Source organism: Salvelinus namaycush, chromosome 2 (assembly GCF_016432855.1).
Source record: "Salvelinus namaycush isolate Seneca chromosome 2, SaNama_1.0, whole genome shotgun sequence".
In the NCBI taxonomy this organism is placed as follows: domain Eukaryota; kingdom Metazoa; phylum Chordata; class Actinopteri; order Salmoniformes; family Salmonidae; genus Salvelinus; species Salvelinus namaycush.
Window position 1 is genome coordinate 38245461 of NC_052308.1, and position 14760 is coordinate 38260220.

General features: G+C 43.5%; 1 protein-coding gene across 4 annotated transcripts; it reads left to right on the forward strand.

Annotated features, from left to right (window-relative positions):
* Nucleotides 1-630: 630 nt before the first annotated feature.
* Nucleotides 631-14031, forward strand: LOC120062767 (eukaryotic translation initiation factor 4E transporter-like). 4 transcript variants are annotated; one of them, XM_039012835.1, is made up of 19 exons: nucleotides 631-928; nucleotides 1798-1975; nucleotides 2054-2127; nucleotides 2258-2385; nucleotides 2605-2864; nucleotides 4597-4789; nucleotides 5623-5822; nucleotides 6719-6857; nucleotides 7656-7835; nucleotides 8063-8388; nucleotides 9267-9347; nucleotides 9548-9731; nucleotides 11291-11388; nucleotides 11772-11911; nucleotides 12140-12212; nucleotides 12552-12666; nucleotides 12854-13123; nucleotides 13369-13524; nucleotides 13717-14031. In XM_039012835.1, exons 2-19 carry the CDS (start codon nucleotides 1850-1852, stop codon nucleotides 13914-13916), a joined length of 2943 nt encoding a protein of 980 aa, XP_038868763.1. In that variant the 5' UTR covers nucleotides 631-928; nucleotides 1798-1849; the 3' UTR covers nucleotides 13917-14031. The 4 variants fall into 4 exon arrangements, with proteins under 4 accessions (XP_038868763.1, XP_038868787.1, XP_038868771.1 ...); XM_039012859.1 differs by having other exon boundaries at nucleotides 5623-5792; XM_039012843.1 differs by having other exon boundaries at nucleotides 631-747.
* Nucleotides 14032-14760: the final 729 nt, after the last annotated feature.

Below are 14760 nucleotides of genomic sequence, written 5' to 3' on the forward strand. Positions count from 1 at the left end.
AAATTAGCTATCTTTGTGGGATTAATATAATTTATTTTTAACAAATTGTTTGATGCTTCTGTCATACCCAGTGAAATGAATAAACATGCGGATCTTTATGGTGGAACCAATGACGGTGAAGTTACCACCACTCACAGTGACCTCGTGTTGTCTTGCAAACGTTACTGTAGCAACCCTCTGTACAAATACTGAACTGATGAGCGTGATGTAAAGCACATCGAATTTTACCCTAAAATGACAGGGTATGGTATCATTTACAAAAAAAAAAAAAAGGTGGATGTTTTGAGTAGCATTTGGTTGGCCTATACGTCAAATTATCAATTAAGGAAAGGGCTAGTTTGTTTAAAAGTACATTGAAAGTATGACAATAATCGATCAGTTTGGGCTTTCATCGATCCGCTATGTAATGTCAACAATTAGCTGGCCATACATAATGCCTGATATAAAATTACTCAATCGTAAAATACAAGCAGTCGTTGATATTTCATCTAAATTCATATATATTCATTTCGTAATCAAAAGAGACTATGTCAAAGACAGTAATGGTTTAAAGAATGATTTATAATATTTTCATATGTTTGAGTAAGGCACTAGTGATGGGCACTATATAATCCTACGAAGGACCCTCATTCAGAAGCGGTGATCGGAGAAAAATCACTGCTACGACTGAGAAAAGAGACCGAAGAGAAGTATATTTCGACATTCGAATACAATCCCAGGAAGACGCTAGTATACGTTTGGATTTCGGTTCGTAGATATATCACGGGCGTTGGCCAAAATAACAACCCTAGCTGTTTAGAAAAACGTATCGCACTTATTGGAAGGCTTTATCTCCAGCAAACTAGCTGGCTAACTAGCCATAGAGCTAGCTTAGCTAGCAAACGTAGCTAGCCTCTGAGTCGGCTTCAAACGTTTTCTAAACAACATTGTAAGTTAATGGATACCTTCTACATATATACGTATCTGCAATTTATCCAGAGTGATATGATGGCGTGTTTGTTTGCTTGGTTAACGTTACATATGTACTCGGCGTTTATCAATTGAATAGCCGAACACAAACGTTAACTAGCTATCAGATTAGCCGACAAGTCGGCTTTCAGGCTAACTAGCTAAACTAAAGTTTTGGCAGCTAACTAGCTAATGTTCGCTAACTAGTTACCAGTAAACCAAACACGACGGTCGTGTAATTTAGTTAATTGTCAGCCGTCCATCGAAGATTTGACGCCGGTCTTGTAAGTTGGCATCAACATATGCATTAATTACATCTACCAACGCAGTTTTGTCAATTAGCTAGTTAACTACGCAAATATGCTAACTTAACTACTTCCATTAGATTGACAGCTTGCTGACTAATTCTGGCCAGTTTCCTAGCATGCTAATGGTAGCCAATTTAGCTACTTAATTGCTATGACTTAGTTTGCCTGTGCCGCCCAGGTATGGAAGACATATTGCCAGGCCAGCTTCCTTTGGCAAATTGGTTGAGTCGGATTTTATCACCAGTCCACGTCGAAGCCCTTGCGCTAATGTCGTTCATATACCTCGGTGCTTACTTAAGGTATAACGTTAGATTTTTCGACTAACGTCATTGGTCTTAGCTTGTTGCGTTTAACTATTGTATCGATATTACTACACAAACTACATTTTAAAAGTGTGCCAATAAGCTGTTTTAATTTCTTTGCACGTACTTTATCAGCAGTCTTCCTGAGCAATATATAATTACTTTTATGTTTATGAATTGTAATTACTTTTGGTAAGCCTGTGAGGGTTATATCATAACAGCATGTCGTTTTTCAACAGGTCAACTACTAGTCTCAGAAGCTATACATTGGTTTAGCCCCCTAAAAGAGTCATGGAAAAGGATGCTTGTGTAGAGGAGGATGCTTGTGTAGAGGAGCAGGAGAATGGTGACACAGTGGTGGTGAAAGACCAAGTGGTCAAGGAATCAACAGGACCATCCCCTTACAGATACACCAAGGTATTTGGAGATGTTGATAGATGTGCAAGTTATTAGATTGCTTCATGGACTTAGGTTCACAATGTGTATTTCTTACAGGAGCAGCTTTTGGAGATAAAAGATTTCCCAATTTCTAATGAAAGGCCAGACTGTCTTTCTGAAAAATATGACAGGTGAGTGTTTTCCTTTGTCACACTTTGGATTAACTTGACACCCTACAAAGCTTAGTCTTAGCCAATCATGCTGGTTCTATGCTAACTGTTGAGTTTGTCCCTCTGGTTTGGTCTTATTTTTGGACCACAGTGATGGTGTTTGGGACCCCGAGAAGTGGCATGCCTCGCTGTACCCCACCTCAGAGTGCAGCTCTCCTGTGGATGGATATAAGAAGGACTTTGTGGATGATAGGGTCCCTCTAAAACGTAGAATTGCAGGTAAATAAATAATGTATTATATTCATAGCTGATATTCAAATGCCTGTGGCATATATTTAAAATCGTCTATTGCATATTCAATAAGGGTTGAGGGGTTTTGAGCTCAAATTAATTTGGCTACCCTTAGATGTACCACATTGCTTACACTTACTATGCTTTGTAAAATACAACATGAAGCATTATAGTGAATGTTATGTTTGTGCCTTGTGACGCTGTCAGATCCCCGCGAGCGACTAAAGGAGGATGACCTGGACGTGGTGCTCAGCCCCCAGCGTCGTAGCTTTGGAGGGGGCTGTGTTGGCAATGCTTTGCCTGCACCCACCCGCCGCCCCATCAGCCCCCTGGAGAATAAGGAGAACGAGAGTCTCCGGCTGGGTGGGGCGCGGCGCATTGGCAGTGGCCGCATCATGGCGGCGCGAGGCTTCGAGAGGGAACCCCGCATGGAGAAGGAACGGGACTTCAAAGATAAGAGGTTCCGGGTTAGTGTCTGTTGATTCCTGATCTGCATTCAATTGAAACTATTTATCCTTTTAGGGATATTCTATCAGTATGTACCGACCCCACAAAATGGCAGTTACTTGTGCCTCAAGGGGAGGCATACGTTCTGCGGTAATCAATCTAAATGACAATCATCCGGAGCTGTGTAGGCTCCATTATTTCCTCTTTAAAGCTGCAATATGTATCCTGACCAAATTTAGGTAGAAATGTGAGTTATAGATCTCATTCTCATTGAAAGCAAGTCTTAAGACTTTCTGATAAAATAAAGGTAAAAAAAGAAAGTGATCTAGTCTGTGCGCTATTTCTGTTTATTTTTTGTGCGTTTTACTTTAGGTTTTGTACACCAGCTGAAAATAAATTATTTTTAGTTATGGATATTTCACAGCAGTTTAGATGGTACAATGGTTCTCAAAACTATACATTTCTTGTTTTGTCACAAGTGGAAATTAGGGGAATTATTGGATTTTAAGCAAAAAGGAAATGGCTGTGCAATTTCTGCATATTGCACCTTTTAAATGTATCCCATGGTATTTATCAGCGTGTCAGATAAAATGTTTACCAGTGACTCAAGTGTTTAAAAATGTATTTACACTACCGTTCAAAAGTTTGGGGTCACTTAGAAATTCTGTGTTGAAAGAAAAGCATAAAAAAAATGCCAATTAACTTAACATAACATCAAATTGATCAGAAATACTGTGTAGACATTGTTAATGTTGTGACTATTATAGCTGGAAACTGCTTTTTATTTTAATTTATGGAATATCTGCGTTTATCAGAGTGTCTAGTTAGAGAAACAGACGCCTCACAAGTCCTCAACTGGCAGCTTCATTAAATAGTACCCGCAAAACACCAGTCTCAAGGACAACAGTGAAGAGGCGACTCCGGGATGCTGGCCTTCTAGGCAGAGTTGCAAAGAAAAAGCCATATCTCAAACTGGCCAATAAAAATAAACGATTAAGATGGGCAAAGGAACACACTGGACAGAGGAAGATTGGGAAAAAGTGTTATGGACAGACGTCTTAAGTTTGAGGTGTTAAGATCACAAAGAAGAACATCCGTGAGACGCAGAAAGGATGCTGGAGGAGTGCTTGACGCCGTCTGTCAAGCATGGTGGAGGCAATGTGATGGTCTATGGGTGCTTTGGTGGTGGTAAAGTGGAAGATTTGCACAGGATAAAAGGGATCTTGAAGAAGGAAGGCTATCGCTCCATTTTGCAACGCCATACCCTGTGGACGGTGCTTAATTGGAGCCAATTTCCTCCTACAACAGGACAATGACCCAAAGCACAGCTCCAAACTATGCAAGAACTATTTGGGGAAGAAGCAGTCAGCTGGTATTCTGTCTATATAATGGAGTGGCCAGCACAGTCACCTGTGGGAGCAACTTGACCGTATGGTACGTAAGTTGGATTGCCTTGATGGGCACTTGTGGAAGGTGCTTCAGGAAGCATAGGTTGAAATCTCTTCAGATTACCTCAACAAATTGACAACTAGAATGCCAAAGGTCTGCAAGGCTGTAATTGCTGCAAATTGAGGATTCTTTGAAAGCCAAGTTTGAGAGACATTTTCAATTAATCATTATTTATAACCATGTCAATGTCTTGCAAAACGAATAGGAAATAGTCACCTAATTTTGTGTAAGTTTTTATAGAAATGCCCTTGTTTTCCAGGTGACCCCAAACTTGTGTGTCATATTTATTTTTTCTCCCTGCAGCGAGACTTTGGGGACAAGCGTGTGTTCAGTGAGAGGAGAAGGAACGACGCAGAAGAGGAGCCGGAGTGGTTCTCAGGGGGCCCAACCAGCCAATCGGAGACTATAGAGCTCATTGGCTTTGACGACAAGATCCTGGAGGAGGACAAGCGCAGACCCAAACGATCCAGGAAGAGGACTGACTCTGTGAGAGAAGGCATGTCATGCTGGGTTCTTCATACTTTAACTTTTGGATCGTCCCCCAAAAGGATCCCATTGGCCTTGTGGTGTTATGGATGCCATGTTCTATTTGTTTTATTTTCTTGGGTTCGGATCAGGCTTGATATAAGTAGACAAAACATGGACTTAAGTAAACGCTTATTATTTTTTACTGAAGTCTATGTTAGACATGCACTGGTACTTGGACTACTATTTATTTTTTTGACCTCCCACTTTGAGCTCTCTGTGTGAATGTGTAGTTCATACATGCATAGTCTGAGCAGGATTAGTCTTACCTCAATTAGCCATGAAATCCCTAGTTTGAAAGCAACTGTTTTCTGGAAGATGTGCAGCACAATTTCCACTACACCCACCCCCACGTGAGCCAGTTTGAGTGTCAGCCATTGAATGAACACGTAGTAGAGCGAGGGGAGCATTAACTTGGTGCACATATATGTACATTTTGACGTAGTAGGCAATTTTCTGGGACAGTTGGCTCGTGGGCGCTACTTTCAGAACTACTGGCTTAAAAGCATACAAAAGTACCGTAGAATATCAAAATTAACTTATCGCAAGTCTGAATAGGCTCCTTGATGTCTCGTAGTGTATTTCTTTTCTATTTATGACCACACTGATGTGAGGGTCAATGTTTGTGGGTCATGAGCATAGTGTTTCTTCCTTTACAATGTACAGGTATGTCCTAAGGTTTCTTTTTTTGGGGCTCTAGACACCAAATGATCAGTAGTGTTTTCTGTATGTTACTGTATGCCATCGGATTGTTTATGGAAAGAAGCTACCCTTAATGTTTATTTGCACCCCTGTTTATTGCAGTGGAATGTAATGGTGGGCTTGCGGAGGAGCCAGAGCAGGTAGTAAAAGACTCTCACTCTACAGCAGACCAGGAGGTCCCACACCCAGCGGTCCTCCCAGAGCAGACATCTGGAGACTTTGACTTCAATGAGTTCTTCAATCTGGAGAAGACCATGCCAGGACTGGCCTCTGTAAGTCCTGGGGAGCACTGCATGTTTAAGGTGTGTTTTGGGTGCTATACGTTGTGCTCTCTGGGCTAATGTCCACAGTAATGTGTTCTAAGTCGTATCTAAATGCATCACACACTGGGTTGTAGTTGGCTACACATGGTCCTTTTCTTTTAAGTGTTCAGTGTAGGTTAAAGGGATAGTTAAGGAAACAAATGTGTCATTTCAGTTAACAAGTAAGCAGTGTGTGGACCAAGTATTTTGGCAGTCTGTGCTTTAGTTTCCCTGGCAATGTTTCCACATGCAATTTTTTTTGCATTTGTTAGCATGTGAAAACTGTGCCATGGAATTCAAACCGAAGCATAGATTGCTGTCATACCTTGTCCACAAAATGCTTACAGGGTAAGGAAACCAATATTATTTTGTAATTTGGGTGAACTATCCCTTTAACCTACACTGGTTAGTTCCATGGTTTTATCACATGGTACTGTCCTTTGCCTGTTTGGATGGGTGGTGGTAGTGGCAGTATTGTCACCCTGGCCAGGACGATGTTTATTTATTTCTAAGGTTTTCTTGATGTGTCATTTTCCAGTGAAACGTTGTCGTAAGGCAACAGGTTGTACCTCCAGTATGGTGGTTTTGTTAGGTTTCAGTCAATGCAAATTTATGCCCATCTGTTCCAGTTTATTCAGCACTTATTACAATACCTTGCGAAGGAATCTATAAAAAAGGAAATTAGCTATGGGATAGGGAAATAAAGTACAGATTCAATGAAGAAAGAGTACAATACCGTCAAAAAGCACTGACAAAATGTATCCAAAAAAAGCCCAAAAGTGCAGATGGACAGCGCCGTACACGTAAGTGCAACCTTTGCTCACACCCACCCTTTAGCAGTCAGCCACTCTGGACCAGGAGCTTGCATCTGACTGGCCTCTGGTTCTGTGTTGCAGATGATAGAGGATGTTCTGGGGGAGGGCCCTGTTTCGGCCAGCCGTTTCAGCCGGTGGTTCTCCAGCAACCTGAGTCCCTCAGGCAGCCACTCCTCCAGCCTGCGCTCCACCCCCCATGAGGAGCTGGAGAGACTGGCTGGTAAGAGGGCTGCTTCGGAAATATTTTTTTTGGATTAATACTAATGTGTTGCCCTTAAGGATCAAACAGTCCCTCCAGGACTTTGCAGGGATGTTTTGTGATAATTATGTACAAAAATGCAAAAAAAAAATTGCAATTCTACTGTTTTGCATGGCAATGTGGAATATTTGTCAGGAAAATGCGCTGACGAGGGAGAGTTTGACATGTGGCTTGATTGAACCATATAATGCGTTAAATGTGTAGTGATTGGTTGAAATTGCGAGCCCTCTTTTGTACTGCCATGAGGGTTTGTTTTTTGAGATACTTCCATTATTTGACTACTTTCTGTGGAAAAAGAGCAGTCATTGTTGATTTTGCAAGAGAAATTGCACTTGCGGAATCCTGGCGGGACTGATCAAATACACATTGTATTTTTATATATTTGTATTTTGTAACCCAGCATGGAATTCAAGTAAGGGAAATGCATATTTAGCAACCTCTGGAACACATCCTGGCAAACATTGGCCCTCTTTTATTTAGTTAAGTACATAAAAAAAAATTTAAACATGATTTCATAATGTGAAATTATATACAGTCTTTTGCATATGGAGGACCACCCTGAAACACATTTTTCATATAATCATAAAGCCACGTTTCTGTTTTGATATGACGGTTCATAATTATTTTAATTTTTTTTAATAGCCACAATTCCTGAAATTACATACAAACCCCTCTAAGGACTCCATGATGCTTTCTGTTTTGATGACTGTGCACGTCTTCTAATTAGTTTTTTGGCAACTGTTACTTACCGTCTCTCAGGGCAAGACCCCCGCTGCACGTCCCCCAGCCAGATGGGCCCTGTCCCCTACTTCACCCCCATCCAGTCAGTGGAGCACCGGGACAAGGTGGACATTCTGGAGCTGTTACACAAGGCCAAGATAGACCTGAAGCCTCTTCTCTCCAGCCTCAACGTCAACAAGCAACGGCTACAGCAGAGCAGTAAGTAGCAATTGTTCATGTGACCAGTACTTAATTTCCATTGGTTGTTTCATTAGAGCACGAAAACATTTTGTAATGGGAAAACAATTGTTTCTTATTAAACAGTTCCAGGCAGTTCCATGTTTCAGTCTGCTTTCTTTTGTTTGCTGCCTAATGTCAAATGGTGAATTTGTAGTAAGATATGTACGCTTTTCCAACACCTCTAAAGCCCTCATCTTGTCCCCTAGCTAACTCTGGTGTAGTGCTCTCTCTTGAGGAGGTGGAGGGAGGCCTGAAGGGGCTGAAGGTGGGCTCTGAGCAGAACCACCAGTCTCATCGGAAACTGCACCAGAATCCGCATCGGGGAGGAATCAGAGGCAGCACCAGCAGTGGCACGCCCTTCATGGCTGAGCACTTGGAGCAGGCTCTAACAGGCGGTGTAGGCCCCAGTGCAGGGCCGCCTAGGTCACAGGCCAGAGACCCTGACATGTCAGCCTTCAACAAGCTGGTCAGCAGCATGAAGGCAAGTGGAACTCTGCCTACCCACCCCAAAGCCAACCAAGTGAACAGCAACGTAAGTGTGCCGCTCTCGGATGATGTTTTAAAAGCACCGACTGTCCTGTCGGCAAGCTGCCTCAGGTAATGCTGGATGTGTAAACCTTAGCGGCTTTGAGCTGCATGCTGCTTCAGGTAAACTGACCCTTGCGCGTGTGCTGCTGAAAGTTTGGCCTCTTACATCACATGTAAGCGCTACATAAAGGTTCTCAAAACCAAATGATGCATGCAAGCTAGCATCCTAACCATAACTGAACTCCTAGACTAATAGTTGTCAGGTCTGGAAAATGATGGGCATAAATTTGTATAGTTTGAGTTCCTCCCAAGAGTTGTTCTCGATTCACATGAACCCCTATGAACTAACATGTCAATCAAATGATTGCATACAGAATATTTGTATTTATATCAAACCTTAATGTTAACCTTTATCAAATTAGACTGGATTACCCTTATGTCCTGGGACATTTGGGGGGGGGTTGTGCCCTGGAGAATTTGTCAGGGTCTGTCACTTTGGTCTCTGGGCATGGAGGTATATCTACATTCAGGACCATTTCATTGCCTCTGGCTGAGCCATGCTATGCTCTTCTCCATCCCAATGGGCTTTTCATATCTGATGATCAATTAATGTTGCATTTTGGTCATCTGCTACAACATTAGAGTTTAGTCAAATAGGTTGTTACAGTTAAGTCATTACAATCTCATAATTTTCCATTGGATGATGTCTAAGTAACTTGTATTTGGACATTTGACAACATTGTAGCAATGCAATGTCTAACAATGTTAATTGGTCTGATGCATAACATTTATGCAAGTGAAAAATGCCCAGAGGGATTGGTTTTAAAAGCGTGTCCACAACCAAGGCTGCTGTCTGATTGCACGTTCTTCCACCCATTACAGCTCAATCAGCCCACAGACCCTGCTATAGTGCCCCTGCCTGAAGCCACAGTGCCTGCCCCATCGCAGAAGAACGTATTCCAGGTGTGTAGTTTGGGGCTAGCTCGTGTTATCAGGGTGGGTGTGTGGAACTCTGTTAAAATAGTACTTATTTTAAGCTGTTGAGTTTGATAGCCTGTAGCATTCTGGTTGGGGTGCTTTCGAAGGAATAAGGGGCTGGTGTTATGTTCTGTGGCTCAGTTGGAGTGTTGGTCCTGTCTGAGCAGTGTGTGTAATTGCTACAGGAGCTTCTAGGTGCCCAGGGCCCTCCCCGTAGCGGCTCCCCTACCCTCCACAGCGTGCTAGGCAGCACTGACGCCCCTCCACCCCCTGGGCCTGGTCTTCAGCACAGGGGGCCCTCGCCTCCACTCTTCCTACAGAGGGCTCCTTTGCCTGACTACTTCCATGGACGCATGCGGCCACCCGCTGGTAAACATTACATCAATATGGAAGCAAAGGGGGGTGTTAATTTAGGGCACACTGTAGCTACGGAAACAACTGGGCCCTACAGTGCGACCACTTTTGAATTTGGCCTAAAAATAGATGTGAGAACTGAACAAGTCAAGTATGAGCACGTGAAGGTTGTGATTTATAGCAACGAAATTGCTGCCTTAACTATTTTCAAACTAATTCTGCGGTTTTGTTTCATTGCGGGTAGCTAATCACAGAACTATACTGAACAAAAATTGAAACACAATAGTTTCAAAGATTTTACTGAGTTATAGTTCCTAATAAGGAAATCAGTCAATTTAAATAAATGTATTAGGCCTTTATCTATGCTTTTCACATGACTGGGAAGGGGTGCAGCCATGGGTGGGCCTTGAAGGGCATAGGCCCACCCACTGGGGAGCCATGCCCAGCCAATCAGAATTCGTTTTTTCCCACAAAGGGGCTTTATTACAGACAGAAATACTCCTCAGCACCCCCCATTAGATGATCCTGAAGGTGAAGAACAGTGCAAGGTGCACCTGTGTAATGATCATGCTGTTTAATCAGTTTCTTGATATGCTGTGGATGGATTATTTTGGTAAAGTTTAAATCCTCACTAAAAGGGATGTAAACACATTTGTGCACAAAATTTGAGAATGAAGCTTTGTGTCATGGACAATTTCTGGGATTTCAGCTCATGAAACATGGGACCAACACTACATGTTGCAATTTGTTTTTGGTCAGTCTGTAGTCTCATATCCCACCTCGTGCAGCAACCTGTGCTCCTGAAAGATTCATTTTTAGAAGCTCACAGTCATGAAGTTTGAATTTATCTGAAAGTCTATTAGTGACTAGTGTTTCTTGGCAGCTTACATCATTTTCTTCACACGCTAACGTTAAATTGTTTGTCAATGTTTGTTCGACCTTGCTCAACTGCTAGGAAAGAGACGTCGGCGCATCTAATCTCCAATGTTACCAAATGTTTCAACGAAATCGTCTCCTGGCACCTTGATAAATCGATAGGTGGCGTTTTGCCGTGACGATGTCACAGCACCCATTTGCCTTGCTGCGGTCCCCGACATAGCGTTTTTGCCTTCCTACCTGTGTTTCCTTCCTGTACGTGCACTGTTGCTGTGACTTCTGCACAGACATCTTCTCCCACTCTCGTTTGCTGTAGAATTGAGTGTGAAAAATCGCTAAATGCTATGTCTAAACTCCCCCAAAGGCAGCCTGAGAAGTAGCTGAATTTGTCGCCTGAATATTTGACCGTTAAGTGGCTGGTGCAGTCTAACTCACGAAATATAGGGACAGTCACTAAGTTTCCAACACTGCTGATCTCAGACGTTTGAGTCCCGCTGTTGCCACAGTAACGGCCCACCCCTTAAAGGGATCGCTGAAAATTTGTCTCACCTAAGTGACTATTTGAGGGTACATTGTACTTGATTGAGCATGGAACACTCCAATGTTTTATTCATTAACTTTTAGTAATTTATCATAAACTCACTTCCCTCATTGTGCTCCTACATTTTAAGTGATTTGTCTGATTGGTCTTGTTTCAGGGTATCCTGTTGGTGCGGCGCCCATGATGGGGGAGCAGTTCCCAGATATGCATAGATCCCTCAGCCCTGGACATGGACTCACCCTACACCAGCAACAGGTTAGAGATGTTCTTTATCAAATTGGCCAATGTTGGGACAGTAAACCTTATTTGAAGCACGTCTAACATCAAATCTATAATATCTTATGGTGCAACACCCTTTGTTAGATCTTGCATTGTCTTGGTAACCAAACAATTATGGCATGCAAACTGAAACCTGAGATGGGGTGTCATTCATTTCATTGAGGGCCGAATGTCTGCAGGTTTTGGTTTTCCCTTTCAATTAAGACCTAGACAACCAGGAGAGGAGAGCTCTTTACCAATTAGACCTTAAATCATCAAGTACAAGGGAGGAGTGAAAACCCGCAAACACCCGGCCCTCCGTGGAATGCGTTTGACTCGTGGTGTAAGTAAAAACTGGTGGTTGATGACTTTGCCTCCAGATGAGAGCGCTGTCCATGGCTGTGGACCAGGCTGACCTGGAGGCTCTGATTAACCAGCAGGACCTTGCTCTCCATGCCCACAACGCCTTCCAGACCGGTTACAACAAACTGCCTCCGAACAAGGTCTACCAACACAACAGGTGACTGAGTTCTTGTCGCTTTTGAAGTAGGGTTAGAATTTGACATTGATATTTCAAGTCTTATGGGGGGCACCTGATTTTTGTTAGGGGTTTCCCATCCCTCCTGTAATTCCAACTTTGGTTTAAGTATAAATTGTGATTTTAAAAGTTTGGCAACCCAAAGCATGAAAATGTTGGCTTTTTATTTATCGCTGGATTTACATTGACGTGTGTTATCTGGCAACCCAGGATGAACCGATCCCCTGGTCCAGGCACTCATCCTGCAGGCAGACACTCCCCTGGCAACACAGTCACCAGCATGGTACGTCGAAAGGTTGTCTGCGGCGTATTCATTAGTCGCCAACCAGAAAACCAAAACGGGGCGGGACTACCTGAACTTGTCCAATAAGAAACACTCATTCCACTTTTCCAGTGATAACATTGTAACCTTGTTCAATCCCTCCACTGATTCAAACCCATAGTGGTTTCAGGAAACAGTTTGATAAATAAGCACGTGTCTGTTACTCTTCCTTTAAAGTGGACATTACCCATCTGCTCAGTATTGGATCAACTGTCTGGTTTAAGTTGTATGTTTTAATTTTTTGAATGCCCTCCTATATAACTAAAATAACTTAACTACTGATGCTTGTGTGTTGTACAGCTGTCACCCTCTTTCGTGCCCACGTCTGTGATCCGTAAGATGTACGAGACGAAAGAGAAGAGTCGAGATGAGCCAGGTAGTCGTCCAGACAGCAAGGAGGGCCACTCCCAAGAGGGTACGTTCATCAACGGCTGTTTTTTCTTCTAAATTTTTTTGTCAGAGGTTTGCATGTCAGTAATGACATTGTTTGGGAAATGCATTGACGGCAACCTCAGGTAAAACCATGTCTCTGCTCCTTACTTGTGCAATGTTGTTTTTGCTGCTGTCTTGTCTAATGTAGCATTTGTGCGCCTGTGTTATAGACCGGCGCTCTCCCAGTTCTTTTCTGGATGGGATAGGCAGTAGTGGTTCTCAGTTGGGAGGGGTGAAGGCCTCCCAGGCTCGCCAGCACGTCCAGGACCGCCCCAGGCCAGGCTCTGCCGGTCATCCGTGCCCCATCTACCCGATACCACTGCTATCCCACGGACATGTGCCCATGGTGCGCCCCCCTCCGCTCCATCCCAGCCTTGTGCAGAGGATGCTGGCCCAGGGCATCCAGCCACAGCAGCTAGGCCCTGCTCTGATGCAGGCAGGTTAGTACTGGTCTACCTGTTTACAGTACCTAGCTATTCTAAGCCATCACATAAGGCCACTGCGATGGGTTTTATAGTGCCAAGATGAGTTGGCCTATTGAAATTAACACTCATGCCTATATTACCAGGGTTATGTAGAAAAACTATAGTTGGAGTTTGTTTTCAGGATGAGTTAACCTGCAATGTTTGGTTGAGGTGTGTGGGAAATGCTGAGGAGCTCACTGACATTTAATTTTCCATCCTAGGCATATTTCCACAGCATGTTGACCTCGCTCAGCTTCAGGGTTTGCCCCCTGCCCTGCTAGGACAACCCCTCTACCCCCTAGGGGCGACAGGACACCCCCTCTTACCTCCCCGAGCCAGCAATCACATGCAGCTAATGCAGCATCAACCGAGACCAAGTAAGTGACATTTTCTGTTCAGTCTGTCGTTGTTCAACATGAACACCTGTTTTGCATTTGTTTTACTAGTGTTTATGCAGAGATGAGGGCACCACAATCTTGGCACAGTGGATCCCTTTTTTAAGGACATTAGTTTCCCAATGTTCCGAATGGCCTTTACTGATGAATTTGATTCTCTCTCTCTCCTCCCAGTGCATCCATCAGTCCCAGGCCACCAGTCGCAGAACCTCGGCCCTCACCGGACGAGCCACTCCCAGCAACATGGGGGTAGCCCCACTAGTGTGGGGGGAGCTGGTCTGTCTAAGTGGTTTGGCTCAGATGTGCTGCAGCAGCCCCTTCCTTCCATGCCTGCTAAGGTCATAAGTGTAGATGAACTGGAGTTCGAGCCCTGAGGAGAGTTTCATACAACCAGAATGCTGGATAAAGGAAGACTTCATTTTTCCCCCTCCTTTCTCCACCTCCCCATTAACAAAAAAAAAAAAAGGTGGACTTTAATTTAAGACTAAGCACAGATCCTGGAGAACGAAGTCTGTGTCCATGTTTTGTCTTAAACCTTGAAGTCACTGGTAAGAGTATTGAAGAGGCCTCAACTTAAGGGAAAGACTATGAGTTCTATAAGATTTTTTTCTTTTCTGCAGCATATTTTGTTTTGGGATATGTTTTTTGATATGTCTATCTTTTTTTGCAGTAAAGATGAAGTAAATAATTTATAGGCTTAACATTGTACAGACTGTAGGAATGGATCTGATTCTTCTACCTGTACATAAATATGATTTCATTTTCTTGGTAAGGGGAAGGTTGTATCTTGCTGTTTAAGTGCGGACTGCCGCAGTCAGACGGAGTAGAGCTGTGACGCGAGGGTAGTGGCGCTTCTTTGTCGTGTCCTGGTAGTTTTATTTCTCCCCCCCCATGGATTTGAACTGCACTGAGAAAGGGGTGACTGCAAGTTCAATGTTTGATTGTGGAGTTGCCCTGCGTGTACCCCCTCAAAAGATGTCCTCCCTACGGCTTGGTCAGTCGGTGGCACTGCCTGCCCTGTCTGGAAAGGTGACTGGAGTGTTACAGGGGGAACAGCAAGTGCTGGTTGTGCCTTTCTGACTCTCAATTCATCTTTCCATGATTCTTTGCATCCCATCGGCTCGCCTGCCTTCTTTTCAACAGTATTGGAGGAGAAGGCATGAGGTCCCTCCTGTCGGACCTTCTCCAATGTGTTTTTGAGAAGGTGAAATGATGCAA